Source organism: Tursiops truncatus, chromosome 15, assembly GCF_011762595.2.
Source record: "Tursiops truncatus isolate mTurTru1 chromosome 15, mTurTru1.mat.Y, whole genome shotgun sequence".
Classification (NCBI taxonomy): domain Eukaryota; kingdom Metazoa; phylum Chordata; class Mammalia; order Artiodactyla; family Delphinidae; genus Tursiops; species Tursiops truncatus.
The window spans coordinates 23178221-23194961 of NC_047048.1; the positions used below are offsets into that span (position 1 = coordinate 23178221).

Here is a 16741-nt window from a genome sequence, read left to right on the forward strand (position 1 = left end):
GAGCAAGTAGCACTTTTACAACCATCTTTTTTCCTGTTTTTAAAATCTTCACTAATGCATTACAGTATGCGTATCACATTTATGCACTGAAAAACAGTCCTCAGCATAGCAAGTAAGTAGCATTCTTACATCTTTTACATGTGTGTTTTTTTTAAAAATTGAGATGTGATTGACATATAACACTGTATACATTTGAGGATGTACATGTTGGTTTGATACCTTTATATATTGTAATATGATTACTATAGTAGTTTTAGCGAATAACCTTTATCATGTCGCATATAAATTTTAATGATAGGCCCAAGAGGGAGCTGGCCAGAGAGATTAAGCAGTGGCTTGTCTTTGCTGAAAACAATTGAGGCAAGCTCATGATCGTATCAGAGAAATTATTTTCCAGGCCCAGTGGACCTTTGTCCTGTAATGTAACTTTATTTTGTAGGAGAGATTGATGATAGTCCTGACACCAACCTGGGGCAATAAAAACATGTTTTGTACAGTTGGGCAAGTTTTATGGCCTGTGTTCCCCAGCTTCAGGAGGGTTAAAGAAAAGATGGAGTCTTCTGTTTCTACATGTTTGTTTTTCTATTAAAAATTTACTTAAGTACTCAGTATAAGAATACAGGGTTATCATAAAAATATAAGACTTATAGAGTAAAAAATAAAATTACCTCTTCCCAGAGACCACCAATCCTTTAACACCATGGTTCATATCTTTCTCAACCTTTCTTGTGCACTTATATGGACTTCTTTTTTTTTTTTTTTGCGGTACGTGGGCCTCTCACTGTTGTGGCCTCTCCCGTTGCAGAGCACAGGCTCCAGACACACAGGCTCAGCGGCCATGGCTCACGGGCCCAGCCGCTCCGCGGCATGTGGGACAGAGGGCACTGCTGCGCCACCAGGGAAGCCCCCCCTGTGTATTTTTAATGCTCAGTCTTTATCTGTGCTTTATTCCCCAAACTCTAGTTGAGCACCTCATATATCTATGGATTTTTTTTTCATTTTTTAAAATTAGGCTAAATTATTTTTAAAATTAATTTATTTTTTTAAATTGAAGTATAGTTGATTTACAGTGCTGTGTTAATTACTGCTGTAGGGCAAAGTGATTCAGATATATATACACATATATATACACACACACGTATATGCCCTTTTTTTTATATTCTTTTCCATTATGGTTTTTCATAGGATATTGAATATAGTTCTCTGTGCTATACAGTAGGACCTTGTTGTTTATCTATTCTATATGTAATAGTTTGCATCTGCTAACCCAGCCTTCCACTCCATCCCTCTCCCAACCCCCTCCTCCTTGGCAACCACCAGTCTGTTCTCTATGTCCACGACTCTATTTCTGTTTCATAAATAGGTTCATTTGTGTCATATTTTAGATGTCACATATGTGATATCATGTGGTATTTATCTTTGTCTGACTTCACTTAGCATGATAATCTCTAGTTGTATCCATGTTGCTGCAAATCTGGAATTTTTCCAGCCTCTGGGGAATTCAGGGATGAACAGTGACACTGGAATGTGAGTTCCTTGAGGCAGAGACTGGTTTCCTGGTTCCCTGCAGTCAACTCACTAATCTGACCTCACGCCCTTGGCTTTGTTTCAGGGTTTCCTGGAGGACACCTGCCTCTTTTATGGACATTACACCATTGACGGGGTGAAATTTCAGAACTTCATCTATGATCTGCCTCTGGCTTATGTGTTAAGCACAGTTGCCTACCTGGCCCTGAGCCTTCTTTGGATAGTGAAAAGGTAAAGTTTATCTTGTCATTGTGTTCTCTTTGAATTATTCCTGATGGCTGGAGTCTCGTGGAGGTCCATGGACTCCAAGAGCCATTGCCCAAAGGCTGAGCAGAGTGCAGGGCTGAGCTCTGTGGAAAAAGGTTTGTGAGTGTGTTGGAGGCTGTGGACACCTGGAGGATGGGGCCAGCATCTGGGAGCTGGAGTAGCAGCCCAGAGTCTTCAGTCAATCATCAGTGAACACATTTGCCAGTACCATTCTGCTGACCTTATCTTTGTTTTTTCTTTTTAAATCTATCAAGCCTAAGCCCTTTATTTTTAAAAATTTATTATTTATTTATTTATATTTGGCTGCGTTGGGTCTTAGTTGCTGGGCACAGGCTTTCTCTAGTTGCGGCGAGTGGGGGCTACTCTTCGTTGCAGTGTGTGGGCTTCCCATTGTGGTGGCTTCTCCTGTTGCGGAGCACAGGCTCTAGGTGCGTGGGCTTCAGTAGTTGTGGCACGTGGGCTCAGTAGTTGTGGCTCGTGGACTCTAGAGCACAGGCTCAGTAGTTGTGGCACACGGGCCCAGCTGCTCCGCAGCATGTGGGATCTTCCCGGACCAGGGCTCGAACCCGTGTCCCCTGCATTGGCAAGCGGACTCTCAACCACTGCGCCACCAGGGTCCCACCAACCTTATCTTTGATCCGGTATATATGCTAACCAGGTCTCTACTGGGTTGCGAGTGGCAGAAACCCAGCTCTGACTAACTGGGCTAAAGGGGAATTGAGTGGCTGAGAGAACCAAGGAAGGGAGGAAACTCCAAATTACAGGAAGGACAAGGATATAGGAATGGATTCAAAACAACCCAAAGCAAGGGCTCCTGCATCTCTGATTCTTCTGGTGGCAGCTTCCTTATGTGTACTCCCAGGGTCACAGGCTCAGAAATCCTTTGAAGAGACTTGCTGGCTCTGCTTCATTCAGGTACCCAATTCTGACCCTTCAGTTGTGGCCAGTGGGTTAGGGTCATATGAGAACGTGGCATTTCACGTGGTAGACAGACATTTTAGTGGGAGGTGCCAATTCCCAAGAAAAGTGAGGATTATTAATTGCTTTAAATTACTTTAACAAACAACTATCCCCTAAAGTACAGTGGCCCAACACGATAGAAGTTGTACATTTTTCTCCCATGGAGTTCTTAGTGGACCGCAGGTTAGTGCGGAAGACTCCTTCTCAGTCCTGCTGGGACTCAGGTTGACTACAGCTCAGCCATCAGCATGTGGCTTTTTAAGCTGTTCCTCTTGAGGGCTGGAAGGGAAAACGACCTTGGAGGAGGATCACGTGTAAGTGTTTCTGGGCTCAGCCTGAGAGTGATGGACGTCACTCACGTTCCATCAGCTATAGCTTAGTCATGTGACCACGGCTCACTGAAAGGGAGGCTGGGAAATGTTGTCCTTGGCTGGCAGCCGCTTCCCAGCACTAGCGCTACACTATGAAAGGAGAACCACCCATTCCTGATGGACGGCTCACTGTCTCTGCCCCAAGGGGAATGCTTGGATGGGCCCCTCTCTTACCCACTTCATTGTGCCTGTGAGAGCCAGGCAGTGCTATAAGCCATGGGGCTGTGAAGCTCCTTATCACAGGTGTAGAAGAGACCAGGGTTTTGGCGTCTGAGTCTGTTCTCCACGGAGACCAGGGTTCACCACCACAGAGAAAACCCCAGAGCCCAGCTGGGCACTCGTATCCTGAGTCAGGATCTGTGAGACGAAAATGAACTGGTGTGTGTCCATCCCCCACAGAAACGGGCAGCATACTGGCAAGGAGGAGCAGTGGCTCATTTTGAGGGCCGAGAGATGCTCGGTAAAGAACTGTTGGTTGATTGGGGTTCTGGCTTTGCTGTTGTGTGCTCACGGCAAGGGCAGATCCAAGTTTTATGGACCGGCAGTGTAGACCGTATGGAGGGGCCGTCTGTAAGACAAAGAACATGAAAGTATCTTTTGTAAATGATAAAAAATCAAAACAAGACCATAGGAACACATTGCTAGAGGCGCTCCGGGGGCCTTGGAAGGGGCCCTTGGAAGGGGCCCTGAAGAAGAAGCTTTATCAGCTGAACAGTGAAGCCGCCTCCGGGTCCTGCTCAAGCTTCTGCACCTCCGGGCCTTGACTGCTTCATGGGGAAGCCTGCAGGGAGGGTGGCTGTGAAGTAATGGGGAGCGGCCTACCCGGAGAGGAGGAAGCGCTACAGGGTGGCAATGGGGGTGGACTTAGGGGTCAAGAGACCAAGGTTCAAATGTGGCTTCACCTCGGTGAACCTCATTTTCTTTGTCTGTGAAATGCACACACCTAGAAGGGTTGTTGGGAGGATTAACTGAAACAAGGCAGGTGAAGAACTTAGTACTGGGCCGGGCACTTAGACGTTTATTAAATTAAAATCATCATCGTCATCATCATCATCGTCGTCATCATTGTACTAGCCCCAGTTCTGCCACTAGCTCTTTGGATCTAGGGAAATACTTTTTCCCTTCTCTAGACCTTAGCTTTCTCACCTGTAAATGGAGGTTTGGTCTAAATCAGACCATTCAATTGGGGTGAGACCTCAGAATCACCATGGAGCTTTATAAATAGCATATTTCTGGACCCCCCCCCCCCCATGAGACCTACTGAATTAAAAATCTCAGGATATGAAATCACCCGGGAGTCTGCATTTTGGAAAAGCACCCCAGCTGGTTCTGACATAAATTCTTTGCTGTGAACCTTTGGCAGAACAACTGATTGCTATAACTCCTTTCATTTCTATTGTCTTCACAACTCAGTAGCAAATCCTAAAAATACCCTGGCTTGTCTACAGAGTGTGTGGCATTTGACGTTTTTATGTCAAGTGCCAGAGTGTATTTTTTTCCAGGAAAGCATTTGAATGAGTAATGATTATGAACTTGTGCAACAGAGTGGCATCTGACCAAAACAGGTGCTCGCTAAAGATTTGGTTGTTTTACTATTTAAGTCATTTATTCATGCATGTATCCATGTATCCAGTATCCATGGACAGTGGCCATATTTATGTCCAGGCATTCCGGATATAAAGGTGGGAAGACAGCCAGGGTACCTGCCCTCAAGGAGTTTAAAATTGAGTTGGGTAAGGGGCTACAAATGAGATGATTGGAGATTAGGTTATTGCTGTGAAGGAAATTAAAGAGACTGACTGGAAGCAGGAGTCACAACTTTAGATGGGATGGTGGGGAATCTGTGGAGGGGATATGTGAGTGAAACCTGAGGGATAAGAAGGAAGCAGCCATGGGAAGAGGAGAGGGCAGAGGGAACTGCAAGTGCAAAGACCCTGAGGCTGGAGGAGAGGTTCCTGTGTTTATGGATAGGAAAAAAGCCTTTGTCATTGCAGCAGAGTGGCCCTATGGGAGGAAAGATGGCGCCGTGCAGGACCCCTAGGGTGTATTAAAAGAGTTTGGATTTTATTCCAGCTGTGAAAGAAGCCACTGAATGGATGAAAGGAAGTGATTTTCAACAGTGAGATGCCTGGTTAGCTGCCACATATTTAGAACGATCCAAAACTTGACCAAGCATGTCAAAATGGGTGGAAGATGCAGCTATGTGTAACTTTTTAATTTTAGACAAAGCATATCCATGGGCCTGTATTTTGTTGTTCTTATAAGAACGATAAACGTGTTTTGGGGTCAGGTCGGTGGAAGGGTTCAAAAGCAATCTGATCCGGAGCGAGGAGCACTTCCAGAGTTACTGCAACAAGATCTTTGCGGGCTGGGACTTCTGCATCACCAGCCGCAGCGTGGCGGACCTGAAGCACAGCAGCCTGCGCTACGAGCTCCGCGTGAGTGCCACTCAGTTTTCTCTTGGCGGGAGGTGGGGTTACAGCTTGCAAAGGAGCTGGTGGGGGCCAGGCTGTCCCCAGTGCTTAGCTGTGTAGCCCTATGTAGTTTTCAAGAGCTTTTTGCAGAGAACCACTTCCTGGGGTTGATCACCTGAGCCCCAAGCATGAAGCTGGTGAACTGGGGCTGGGAAAAGATGTAGTATCTTCCCTTCTCCCCCATCACCTTGTACTATTTTTTGTTTTTGTTTTAATTTAGAAAATTAAAACAAAATTTAGAAATTTTAAATTTCTAAAATTTCTAAATTTTAATTTCTAAAATTTAATTTCTAAAATTAGAAATTTTAATTTCTAAATTTCTAAAATTTCTAAATTTTAATTTAGAAAACTTATTTTAATCCTAGTTGAAGAAAACTGTTATTCTTTTTTTTTTAAATTTTACTGGAGTATAGTTGATTTACCATATTGTGTTAGTTTCAGGTGTGTGGCAAAGTGATTCAGTTGTACATATACATATATTCATTCTTTTTTAGATTCTTTTCTCATACAGGTTATCACAGAATATTGAGTAGAGTTCCCTGTCCTATACAGTAGATCCTTGTTGGTTTGTACGGTTATTTTTCTGCTTGATGAGAACCTGTCATAAACATCTCTTAAACCAGAAGAAATAGGACTAAGAATGCTATGGTAATAAGGTGGAGTGGAGAGAATATGAAAAAGCGGAATTTCCAGATTAATCAGGAGAAAAGGAGTAACAGATAGCATCTTGATCAAACCCACCGAAAAAAGGAGGAGACATGATATCAAAAGTTTAATGAAGTGAGATGGAAGGAATCAAATGAAGTGTATTATTTGTTTAAAGAAATAACATATAGGTAATAGTAACATATAGGTAATGTCCTGAATAGGTTATAGTTCTGTTTTCACAGTTATTGTGGAGTTTAATTTCAATCTTAAATAGAAGGTCTGCCTTCATTTAGGAGACATGGAAACTGGTTGGGCTTGGTCCAGGAGGGTATCCCTGGGGGAGATGAATATTTAGGAAACTTTAAAGATCGAGAGGGAGAGTATGACGGTGAGTCCCAGTTTCCACCCCTAAATATCCCTTCATCGCAGTGCTCACAAATGAGCTTTCTTTTGTTCTCAGGCAGATCTGGAGGAAGAAAGAATACGGCAGAAAATAGCAGAAAGGACCTCAGAAGAAACGATACGGATTTACTCTTTGAGACTGTTTTTGAACTGCATCGTGCTGGCCGTTTTAGCGGCATGCTTTTATGCAATCTATAGAGCGACTATATTCTCTCAAGAACACATGAAAAAAGTAAGTGCTCCGTGAAAGTCAATTTAACTTTTAGTCCCGTTGGACGTTATGTATGCTAAGTGTATCGCAAACCTCTCAGGTGGATACTATCATCATTCTGTTTTACATATGGGGATATAAGTTTGGCTGATATGACAGAGAACCTAAAATCAGAGTGACTAGTTTCCACTTGCAATAGAAAAAAGAAAAAAACATCCAGAATAGAGTGTTTGGGGTTCCTCCTCCTCCTGGAGTTTACAATGTTCAAATCCAGGCTGGACTGCCTGGATCTAACCCCCAACTGCACAGCTTACTATCTGGGGCCTCAGTTTACCTAAAATAACAGTGGTTTTAAAAATCCAAGTTGGGGACTTCCCTGGCAGTCCAGTGGTTGAGATTCCACGCTTCCGCTGCAGAGGGCACGGATTCAGTCCCTGGTTGGGGTATTAAGATCCCGCGTCCTGCAGCACAGCCGAAACAAACAAACAAACAAATAAATAAAAATCCAGGTTGGTCTAGTGGCTCTGCTTCATGAAATCAATCATCAGGGGCCCAAGTTCCTTCCATCTTGTAGCTCTGCCACCTTAGAATGTGGTCTTCTTCTGTACGGTACCGGGTAGCTCACCACATTCACATTCTAGCCAATGGGAAGGAAGTGAAGGGGATGAGAGCACACCCCTTCCCTTCAAGGGCAGGACCTGGAGGTTGCACTTAACACTTCCTCTTATATCCCTTTGGCCAGAATTTAGTCAGAGAGCCATTTACCTAGGAAGACAGTCAAATTACGTAGGAAATTTAGTTTTATCTCAGATAGCCATATATGTGACTAAATAATCTGTTATTATGAAAGGAGGAAAGAATGGCTGTTCCAAGTCAATTAGTTCAGCCTTGAAAATGCTTTCAGTTGCCCATTGATACAGAATACATGGATTTTTTCTACTTCACCTTAATAAATCCAGTAGAGCTCAGTTTTCTTCTAGTATGGTACTAGATCATGGTTCCTCCGTTTGAACACCCAAGGACGGAGATGGCTTAGTTTTGGTGCCATGTTGAATGAAACAAATGTTTTGTTTTGTTTGCTAAACATGTTTGGGTTTTTTTTCTCCCTTACAGTTCTAATGAAATATAATTGACATACAATACTGTATAAATTTAAGGTGTTCAGCATATGACTTGACATACATACAGTTGAGTTCTTTTAAGGTCAGTTCATTTGTGATGCAAATTATTATACTCCTGACCAGTTCTGTTATCTTCATAGGAAATTGACAAGATGGTTTTTGGAGAGAACCTCCTGATACTGTACCTGCCTTCTATTGTGATCACGCTGGCCAATTTTATCACCCCAATAATCTTTGCCAAGATCATCCACTATGAGGATTATTCCCCAGGCTTTGAGATCCGGCTGACAATCCTTAGGTAATGCCTAGACATGCCAAGCACGTCACCACTTGTCCCCTCCCCTGCCCACGGCAGACATTGCTAATCCATTGTGGTACCTTTCCCTGCTGAGCCAAGAATCCTCTTCAGCCTTCAGACAGCCCCCATGAATGAATCAGAGTTTGCATATGCAGGGAAATCTCTTTGACTTGAGCGTCTATATTGTTTTCATGTATTAGCACATCGACAGCTGAGGGCATAGGGTGGGGCCTTTGGAAGAAATGTTGCTCTTAAGATGTTAGAAAGACAAGTGTATACCAGCAGGAGAGTGAGGAAGTGAGAGAGAGAAGGGAAGGCACCTTATGAAGGGTATGTTATTCGGCAAGTTGCAACTGGGGCTCAGTCCTATGGGACATCTCTGGGAGTTTGCGTGGAAAATATCTTAGACTTTTCCTATGCAGGAGTGTTTGTCCTCCAGCAAGTATTTGACCTCCCCTGCCTAAGGTTGGCTGGCTCCCAGGGGCATTAACTCCCTCACGCTTCTACCCCACTAGGCCCATGCGTGGCCTTGGGACGAGAGTTACAGTAGGAACTTGCAGTAGAAACCTGAGACTTTTGCTGGAGTGAGTGCTGAGAAAAATGTGGCCCAGTCACCGACTGTGTGTGCTACCATTGACTCTTTTTTTTTTGGTTGACAGTTTATTAAATACACTACATTTGTACCTTATTCTGTAGTTTTTTAAGTCATTCACACATGGACTTAGTAAAAATGTACTTTATAGAAAACCATCTGCAAAACTAAAATAAAAATGCACATTTTGCTCACATCTTAGATAAACTGCTGAAAATATTAGGAATTATTTTATTGAAGGTGATCATGAAACATGAGGCGGCTTGAGTTTAGTAAATCTGACACCAGACCATGACTTCAGTAGTGTTAATGTTGAAATGTGGATGCAAAAATGTCTATTAACTAAACTGTTTAATCTAACAGTGTTTGAGAAACAGGACAAAATAAAGCATTATTTTTCCTTTACAGACACTTCTCTAAATCCAATTCCTATACACTTTTTTCTCTCCCATTCATAGAATTAGCTCTGCAGATTGATGAGGCAAAAAAAATTCCTTAAATAAAACCGAAACGAACTAGATCCTATTTACAAAACATGAAAAGGGAGAATTTTAAGTAGGTGTTATGGCAAAACTGGTTAAAACTATATACAGTCAAGGGACAGAATATACCTTTACTTCTGCAAATATAAATCTTTCCCCACCTCCTTTCTGGGAGAAATACATTTTCAGGGCATGGACTGTAAAACGGCATACAATGCAAAGACAGAAACAGAGAAGTTTGCAAATTCTTTTTATTTCCAGCTGTTGAAACAGTATTTTTGAGAGTTGGGGTTACCTCTAGCGGTGAAACCAGAGCCAGCTATTGGCAGGCAGAATGCTACAGTAATTGAATACATGACCATTTCTCTTTTAGCACGTTCTTTGTTCCCCTCTTCCAGAAGTTGTAGACGTCTATTTAGTTTGATTATCTTTCATCTTAATGAAGCTGCATCTACAACGGTCATGTCATCTGAGGTTCCTTCAGTCGTTGTATCTGTATTTGAAATGCCGTACATGGAGTCAGTCCTGACCAGCTGTCCGTTTAGGCGAACAGCATTTTCACTCATAGAGCACTCTCTTTTTAGCCTGCCAACTGCATGGATTTCTTCATTTTGAAGGGTTGGAGGAAGTCTTTCTAAATCCAGAAAATCTAGTGGTCTTTCACTTAGCGTAAGCACACGAGGGGGTGTTTTTAGTGCCAGAGGTTTGAAGGGAGTTGACTGTATAAGGTCAGGATCTGCTGGTCTTGAAAATGGAATGTCTCCATTATTTCTCTCTGGCACCTGCATAATCACACTAACATTTGAAACTCCTTCTTGGAATCCTTGTTCCAGGTCAGCACTTGGTGGTGCCCCCTTTAATTTTTCCGAGACCCTCATTCTCTGACTAATAATACCTTCGGTGTATTCCATTTCATCCTGAGCTCGACTGATTTCCGCCATCTCAGCAGCAGTGGGAGAAGGAAATGCTGCCCCACTCACTAAATGTGTCCCAACTACTGCTTGCTTTTCGGCATTATCTGCTTCTGTGCTTCATATTAAATCCTTTCACTTGCTTCAATGTGCACGTGCTGGATTATGAGCCATGCTTGTCCCCCTGGGCCTGCTGGAGGGTCCCCGGCGAGGACTGCTGCCCGCCGGCTCCCGGGGCCCTCGCGTGGGCGCCGTCAGAGGCCGTGGGCCAAGCTCATGGAGGCGCGCGGGCAAATCACCGGCCTGAGAGGCCCACAGCGGGCTACCGCTGACTCTTTATAATTTGTTGTAATGTCTCTTCTCATACTAAACAAATATTCAGTTTCCTAAAAAAATAAAATAAAAAATAAAGAAATGGCAGGTGTAAAGCTGGGCCCAGGGAGTTAACACACATGAGTTAAGGAGGACCAGGTGGGGAGTGTGTGACACTGGAATGTTTTCTGTCTGCTTCTCAAATGCCTCAGATGGCATTTGCATCTTTGTTTAAACAAATCTTTTTATTTTGGAAATTTTCAAACAGGACAGTATAATGAACCCCCATGTGTACCCATCACTTAGTTTCAACTATTTACCAATGTTTTGCTAGTCTTGTTTCATGCGGTCCCCCCCCACTCTGCTGGATTATTTTCAGCAAATCTCAGGCAACATGTCATTTCACCTGTAAACAGCTCAGTATATCTCTAAGTGACAAGAACTTTTCTTTTTAAACATAATCGTCATCACACCTCACAGAATTAAGTCAGTCCCCTGATGGAGTTGCAGAGGGCTTTCTATGGTTGGTTTATTCAAACCAAGACCCAAAGAAAGGCAGCATGCTGTGTTGGGTTGTTATGTCTCTTAAGTCCCCTTTATTCTTTCAAGAATTCCCCCATTGTATTATGCTATTGATTTGTGGGAGAAGCTGAGGTGTTTGTCCTATAGAATGTTCTCTACTTTGGATTTAGTTCATTGCTTCGTCATGGTGTCTTTTGTTTTCCTGTATCCCTCCTCAAATGTAGATTCAGAATTTTTATTAGATTCCGTTTCAGTTTTTAGTTATGGAAACCTCTTTGGTGATGATAGGTACTCACGTCCGCCCGAGGGAGGCACAGCATGTCAGGTGGATGGGTGGGTTTGCTCCCCTACCCACACACTTTTTAATGTTTCTATATCATTTCTTTTTTTTATTACAAACCAAACAATAGATGAAGCATCTTTAAAAAAAAAAAAAAATGAGCCCTCTGCCCTCCTCTCTTGAATCCATTTTCCCCCAGCAGCCCTCATCTTCACGGTTCCTACTGTTCATGCCAATGTTCACATGTTTTGTTTTCTTTTAAAAATAGGATTGTATCTACATGAAACTCTGCAGTGTAGTTTTTTCACTTCTCAGTATATCAGCCATCTCTCAAGGCTGATACTTAGAAGATTCAATTAGTTCTTTCCAGGAATTGTTCTCAGCGTGGCTACGTCATCTTGGATTCAGGAGTTCCCAGCTTTCTGATCTGTTTTTTCCTCTGCCATTTAAAAATTATTGTGGTAAAATACATATAACATGAAATTTACCATCTTCGCCACTTTTAAGTGTACGATTCAGTGGCGTCAAGTACATGCTCAGTGTCGTGCCACCATTGCCACTGTTTGGTTCCAGAATTTGCTCATCATCCCAAACAGAAACTCTGTGCCCATTTGTAGGTTTGCTGTTAAGAAAGGCAGCTTCTCTGCACCCCAGCCCTGTTCCAAGGGGCCCGCCTGCCCTGAGCCCTCCTCTTCCCATCCTCTCTCCTACCCTCTTCCCTGCAGGTGTGTTTTTATGCGGCTGGCCACCATCTGTGTGTTGGTGTTCACTCTGGACTCCAAGATTACATCCTGCGATAACTACCCGTGTGAGCTCTGTGGCTACAACCAGAAACTCTACCCGGTGAGGCTGCGGGGATGGGCCTCCTGCTCGGTGGGTCATTTGGGGGTGGTAGCATTAGGGTCGAGAGAACAGCCCGTGAAGCCAAGGGTTTGAATCCCAGTCGATCCTCATTCTTGCTGTGTAGCAGAGTCTGGCATGCCAGGCGCTTCTAATTCTAAGGGCTGGAAAACAAAAGTCTATGCTGGAGCTCAGAGGAGCATCCGCTGATGCCTCCCAGAGGCAGCAGGATCGGGGGGGCTGGAAATGGCATTGGGAGAACCTGGCTTTTTCTGCTCCAAGTCAGGCTCGTTTCTCTCTGGGTTTCAGTGCTGGGAGACCCAAGTTGGGCAGGAAATGTACAAGCTGATGATCTTTGACCTCATCATCATCTTGGCTGTGACCCTTTTTGTGGATTTTCCTAGAAAGTAAGTGTGAGGGGTCCCCCTCTTATCTCCCCCTACCCCCTCACCCTTTCCCTCATCCCCACCACAGGTTCCCATCACAGCTGCTCTTCACTAAGTGCTGGATGGTTCCGCATCCTGGGAACCACTGACAGCCATTGGTGACTTTGAAAAGCTCCAGGCCATCACCTCCCCCTGGTCCATGATGTGCCCCATGGAAAGGCAGCACGAAGCAGAAACGGTGCTGCTTTCCGCGGGGCTGCCGCGGGGTGACGTCTTGCCGGCCCCTCCGGGCTGCAGTGGATGCCACATTTCCTAGTCTGGGTTCAAGACCCAGCACTGCCGCTTCCTAGTCATGTGACTGAGGGCAAGTTATTTAAGCTCTGTGCCTGTTTTCCTACCTGTGAAATGGGAATAGTAGCAGTGCCCACCTCATAGCACTGTTGTGAGGATTAAATGACAAAATGCAGATAAAAGTACTAAGAACACTCCATGCCACAGAACTCAACAAAACATTAACTATCAACATCAGGATTGTCATTACTATGCTGTCATTAAAAAAGAAAATTATTCTCAGCATCTCCTTGAGCCTTAAGTGAAACCCTGTTCACTTAGTCCCTTTTATACCCACATGTACAAATTCTCCTGGTATATGCCAGAAGTCCAGGAAGCCCTTAAAAGTCAACATTAAAAAAGAAACTGTCCTTTTAAAAAATTACACAAATATGAAGTGAACATGTGCCTATTAAAGTTTTTTTAATATTTAAACTTAAATAAATACAGAGATCCAGAGAATAGTGAGAATTGTCTTTTGTTACCTTACCCCTACTTCCCAATCCCACCCCACTCCACGGAGGTGACCCTTGTTCACACTTTGGGGTAGATCCAGCAGTCCTTAAAACTAAAGACACACATTTGTATAAATACATGTGTAAGTAAACACACAGTCTTGCTGGAAGTGTTCTTTTTTACCCCACAGATGGGATCGTGGTACATCCACATGGGTCCGCAGCTTGCTTTTTCTCCCCCATACAAACAAACTACCGTGAACAACTTTCCCTGTCAAGGCACGTGGATTTTCCTCTCTCGCTTTAAGGACTGTATGTTATTCCACTGTACCCATGGCTTCTGATTTGTCGATGCAGCCCCTACTGCTGGGCCTTTAGGTTGTTTCCAGTAGTTTTGCTAATATGTGGTCATGCTACAGTGAACAGCTATGTGTGTTTATCTCAGGCCCCTGGTCCTAGGGTTTTTGTAGAGAGCTTCTAGGATTCCAGGGAGTAGCGTGCAGGCTGGTAGGTCCCCATAAGCCACTTTCTGTGCGGATGCACAGTAGCTCAATACTTTTTGGGTTGAGTGGCAAACTAGAGCACAGAGACTGCCCGTGTCATTTACTGTCAACTGCAACGCAGTGAAGTAGGCTGCGTTATAATGCCCTCACATTCCAGATGAGAAGAATGAGCCTTATCTAACGTTATTTGGCCGATAAGCTGTAGATCTGAGACTTGGACCCTGGTGTTAATGATTCCAGAGTTCACTGCATTCTGCATCTTCTAGACATATGACTAAGCAGTTTCCATAAGAAGTATGTGTGGAAACAGCCCTGATTTTGTGGATGTGGTTCTGTGGCCTTGGCAGACACTGTAGTCCAGGTGATAAATGGTCCTGTTTGTTTCCAGGATCCTGGTGACCTACTGTTCCTCTTGGAAGCTGTTTCAGTGCTGGGGACAGCAGGAGTTTGCTATCCCTGATAATGTTCTAGGGATCGTTTATGGGCAAACCATTTGCTGGATTGGAGCCTTCTTCTCACCCCTTCTTCCTGCAGTTGCAACCTTGAAGTTCATTATCATCTTTTACGTGAAAGAGGTAAGGAGAGGTGGGGTTGAGGGGTCAGTAACTGAGACCATCCTTGACCTTGCAAGACCTTTGGCACACATGCTTGGAGCCCACCCACATCCCATTAGATGTATCAAAATTGCATCCCTTATTTGATACATATTTTTATTCTGGAAAAAAGGCTAATGGATTTTCGCATTTTTGTCATTTTGAGAGTTTTGTTAAGAATGATTTTGCTCCTGTGATTTTAAAAAATGTTTTTTGTATGTAACTACGAGTTGCATTGCAGTTGATCAATCAGTTGACGGTGGTTCATTTTGGTGATGTTTAACAAAAGGTTTATTAACTAAAGTTTTGTAGTTTTCTGTTTGGATTTTGGAGCTGGTGCATTTATTTTCAGTTCTCAATTATTTGTGTAGCTCCTCAAACGGCTCACAGGCCCTAGGCATTGTACCTGAACTAAGTGCTTAATGGGTGAAGTAGCTCTATAGAGGACTAACTTATCTGGGCTTATTAACCAAACTTTTTCTTTATTGTAGAGGCAATATATGTTCACTATTAAACATTTAAACAATACAGATATGTATTCCATCCCTTCTTCCAGAGGTAGCCTCTGTTAATAACCCCTGACATTATTGATCACCTATTATGCCAAGCCCTGAGGATTCATAAATGGAAGTAATAATCGTAGTAATAACAATAACAACGATACACCCTTTGAAGTAGGCACTGCTAGTAACCATATTTTATAAATTAGGAAGCTGAAGTTTAGAGAGGTTAAGTAACTGGTCCAAGCTCACACAGCTTATAAATGACTCCTGGGATTTGAACCCAGGTTTACCTCACTCCAGAGCCTAAGCTCTTAATCCAGTAGGCAGGGCCTTGAATTGGGTCATGCTTTCTACCTGGGTGTTTTGGCCTTTGAAGAATGTTCTGATGCTTTCATTTGGAAACTTAAATCGGCTGAAGTCACCAAGGGAGAGATGGATGCGAGAAAGCTCAGAGGAGCTTGTTCTTCTTCCAGAAAATAGGTTAGGCAGTGGTTTCCTAGCGTATAGCCCAGTAAAGACAGCGTAGGGGTAATGGAATGGGTCACAGGTACTGGACTGAGTTCTGACACCCCCGTCTGACTGGCCACCTGCCCCCAGACACCCTAACAGGACACCAAGTGTCCCTGGTGCTCAGTGCCCTCGGCTCACAAGATGTTCCAGCTGCTGCAGTCACAGGAACTTGATGCCCCTTCCCGAGGCTGTAGCTTTCTAGAATGTTAAGGAGGATGCCTGTTACTGTACCCCTCTCCCCGTCCCCACCTGATTTGTCCTTCAAGTCTTTTTTCCCTCAATGGAAATATTTATTTTTAATATATAGGAAAAATACATATGCTTGTACAATTCAAGCAAATATCTCCTGTTGTGGTGTGTATATATTCAGTACCTGTTTAAACCCCTGTAGAGAATAAATACTTTTCGAATTCTTTCAAATCATCACATTGTACGCTCTTAAGTAGCTTACCATTTTATTTGTCAATTATACCTCAGTAAATCTAAAAAAAGAAAGAAATTTACAGTAAAATGTTTAAAAAAATACTAAAAAAAAACTTAAACAAGATCATACAGTACAGAGTTTTGGAATCTACCCTTTTCATTTCACAGTGCCGTGTGGGATATAAAGCTTTTCTAAGGGCTATGTGATTTTCCATTGTGTAGATGCACTTTAACCTTTAAGGAACCCCTTGGGTAGCTACTCAGGTTGCTTTCAGTTATTCCCTGTTATTAATAACTGTAGCAGTAAATATCCATATACTTATTTTTTGACCCATTTTTAAAATTTTGGTCTATACTGCTGACTACTCTAGAAAGATTATACCGATTTACATCCTATAATACATGACTGTGCTCATTTATCCTCAAGGAAGCTGTGCTCTTAATTTTTCCTCTTTCTTCCTCTCCCCTTAGATAAGTCTTCTTTACACCTGCAGACCCTCTCCGAGGCAGTTCAGAGCATCTAATTCTAATTTCTTCTTCCTGTTGGTGTTACTGATTGGGCTGTGCTTGGCAATAATACCTCTGACAATCAGCATTGCACGGTAAATATGACTTTGTCTTCTAGAACATTCCCTCCTTGACATGTCCGTCTTTTATGTTAAAGGCTTCATTGCATTCTTTATTGGCTTTCCTCGTAGTGCTCCACCCGCAGAGGTCAGTAAGTCACTCCTGGCTCAGCCAGGCCCACCTTTGTTTCGGAATATCTTGGGTCACTTCTGAGCTTGGGCTTGCAGGGTTCTCACTGTGTTTGAGAGTGTCG

The 16741-nt window shown here is 43.3% G+C and overlaps 1 protein-coding gene and 1 pseudogene across 7 annotated transcripts in view; one reads left to right on the forward strand and one right to left on the reverse strand.

The window, feature by feature from the left end:
- Nucleotides 1-16741, forward strand: part of TMC7 (transmembrane channel like 7) — a 50556-nt gene that overhangs the window by 24866 nt on the left and 8949 nt on the right. For 6 of the 7 annotated variants that reach the window (XM_019921964.3, XM_073792262.1, XM_073792263.1 and 3 more), the window contains 8 exons: nt 1613-1758; nt 5416-5563; nt 6708-6881; nt 8122-8279; nt 12104-12221; nt 12528-12625; nt 14281-14467; nt 16393-16523. In XM_019921964.3, coding sequence (XP_019777523.1) covers nt 1613-1758; nt 5416-5563; nt 6708-6881; nt 8122-8279; nt 12104-12221; nt 12528-12625; nt 14281-14467; nt 16393-16523 — 1160 coding nt within the window. The other variant, XM_019921966.3, reaches the window with a different exon arrangement.
- Nucleotides 9651-10327, reverse strand: LOC109547689 (mitochondrial fission factor pseudogene; annotated as a pseudogene).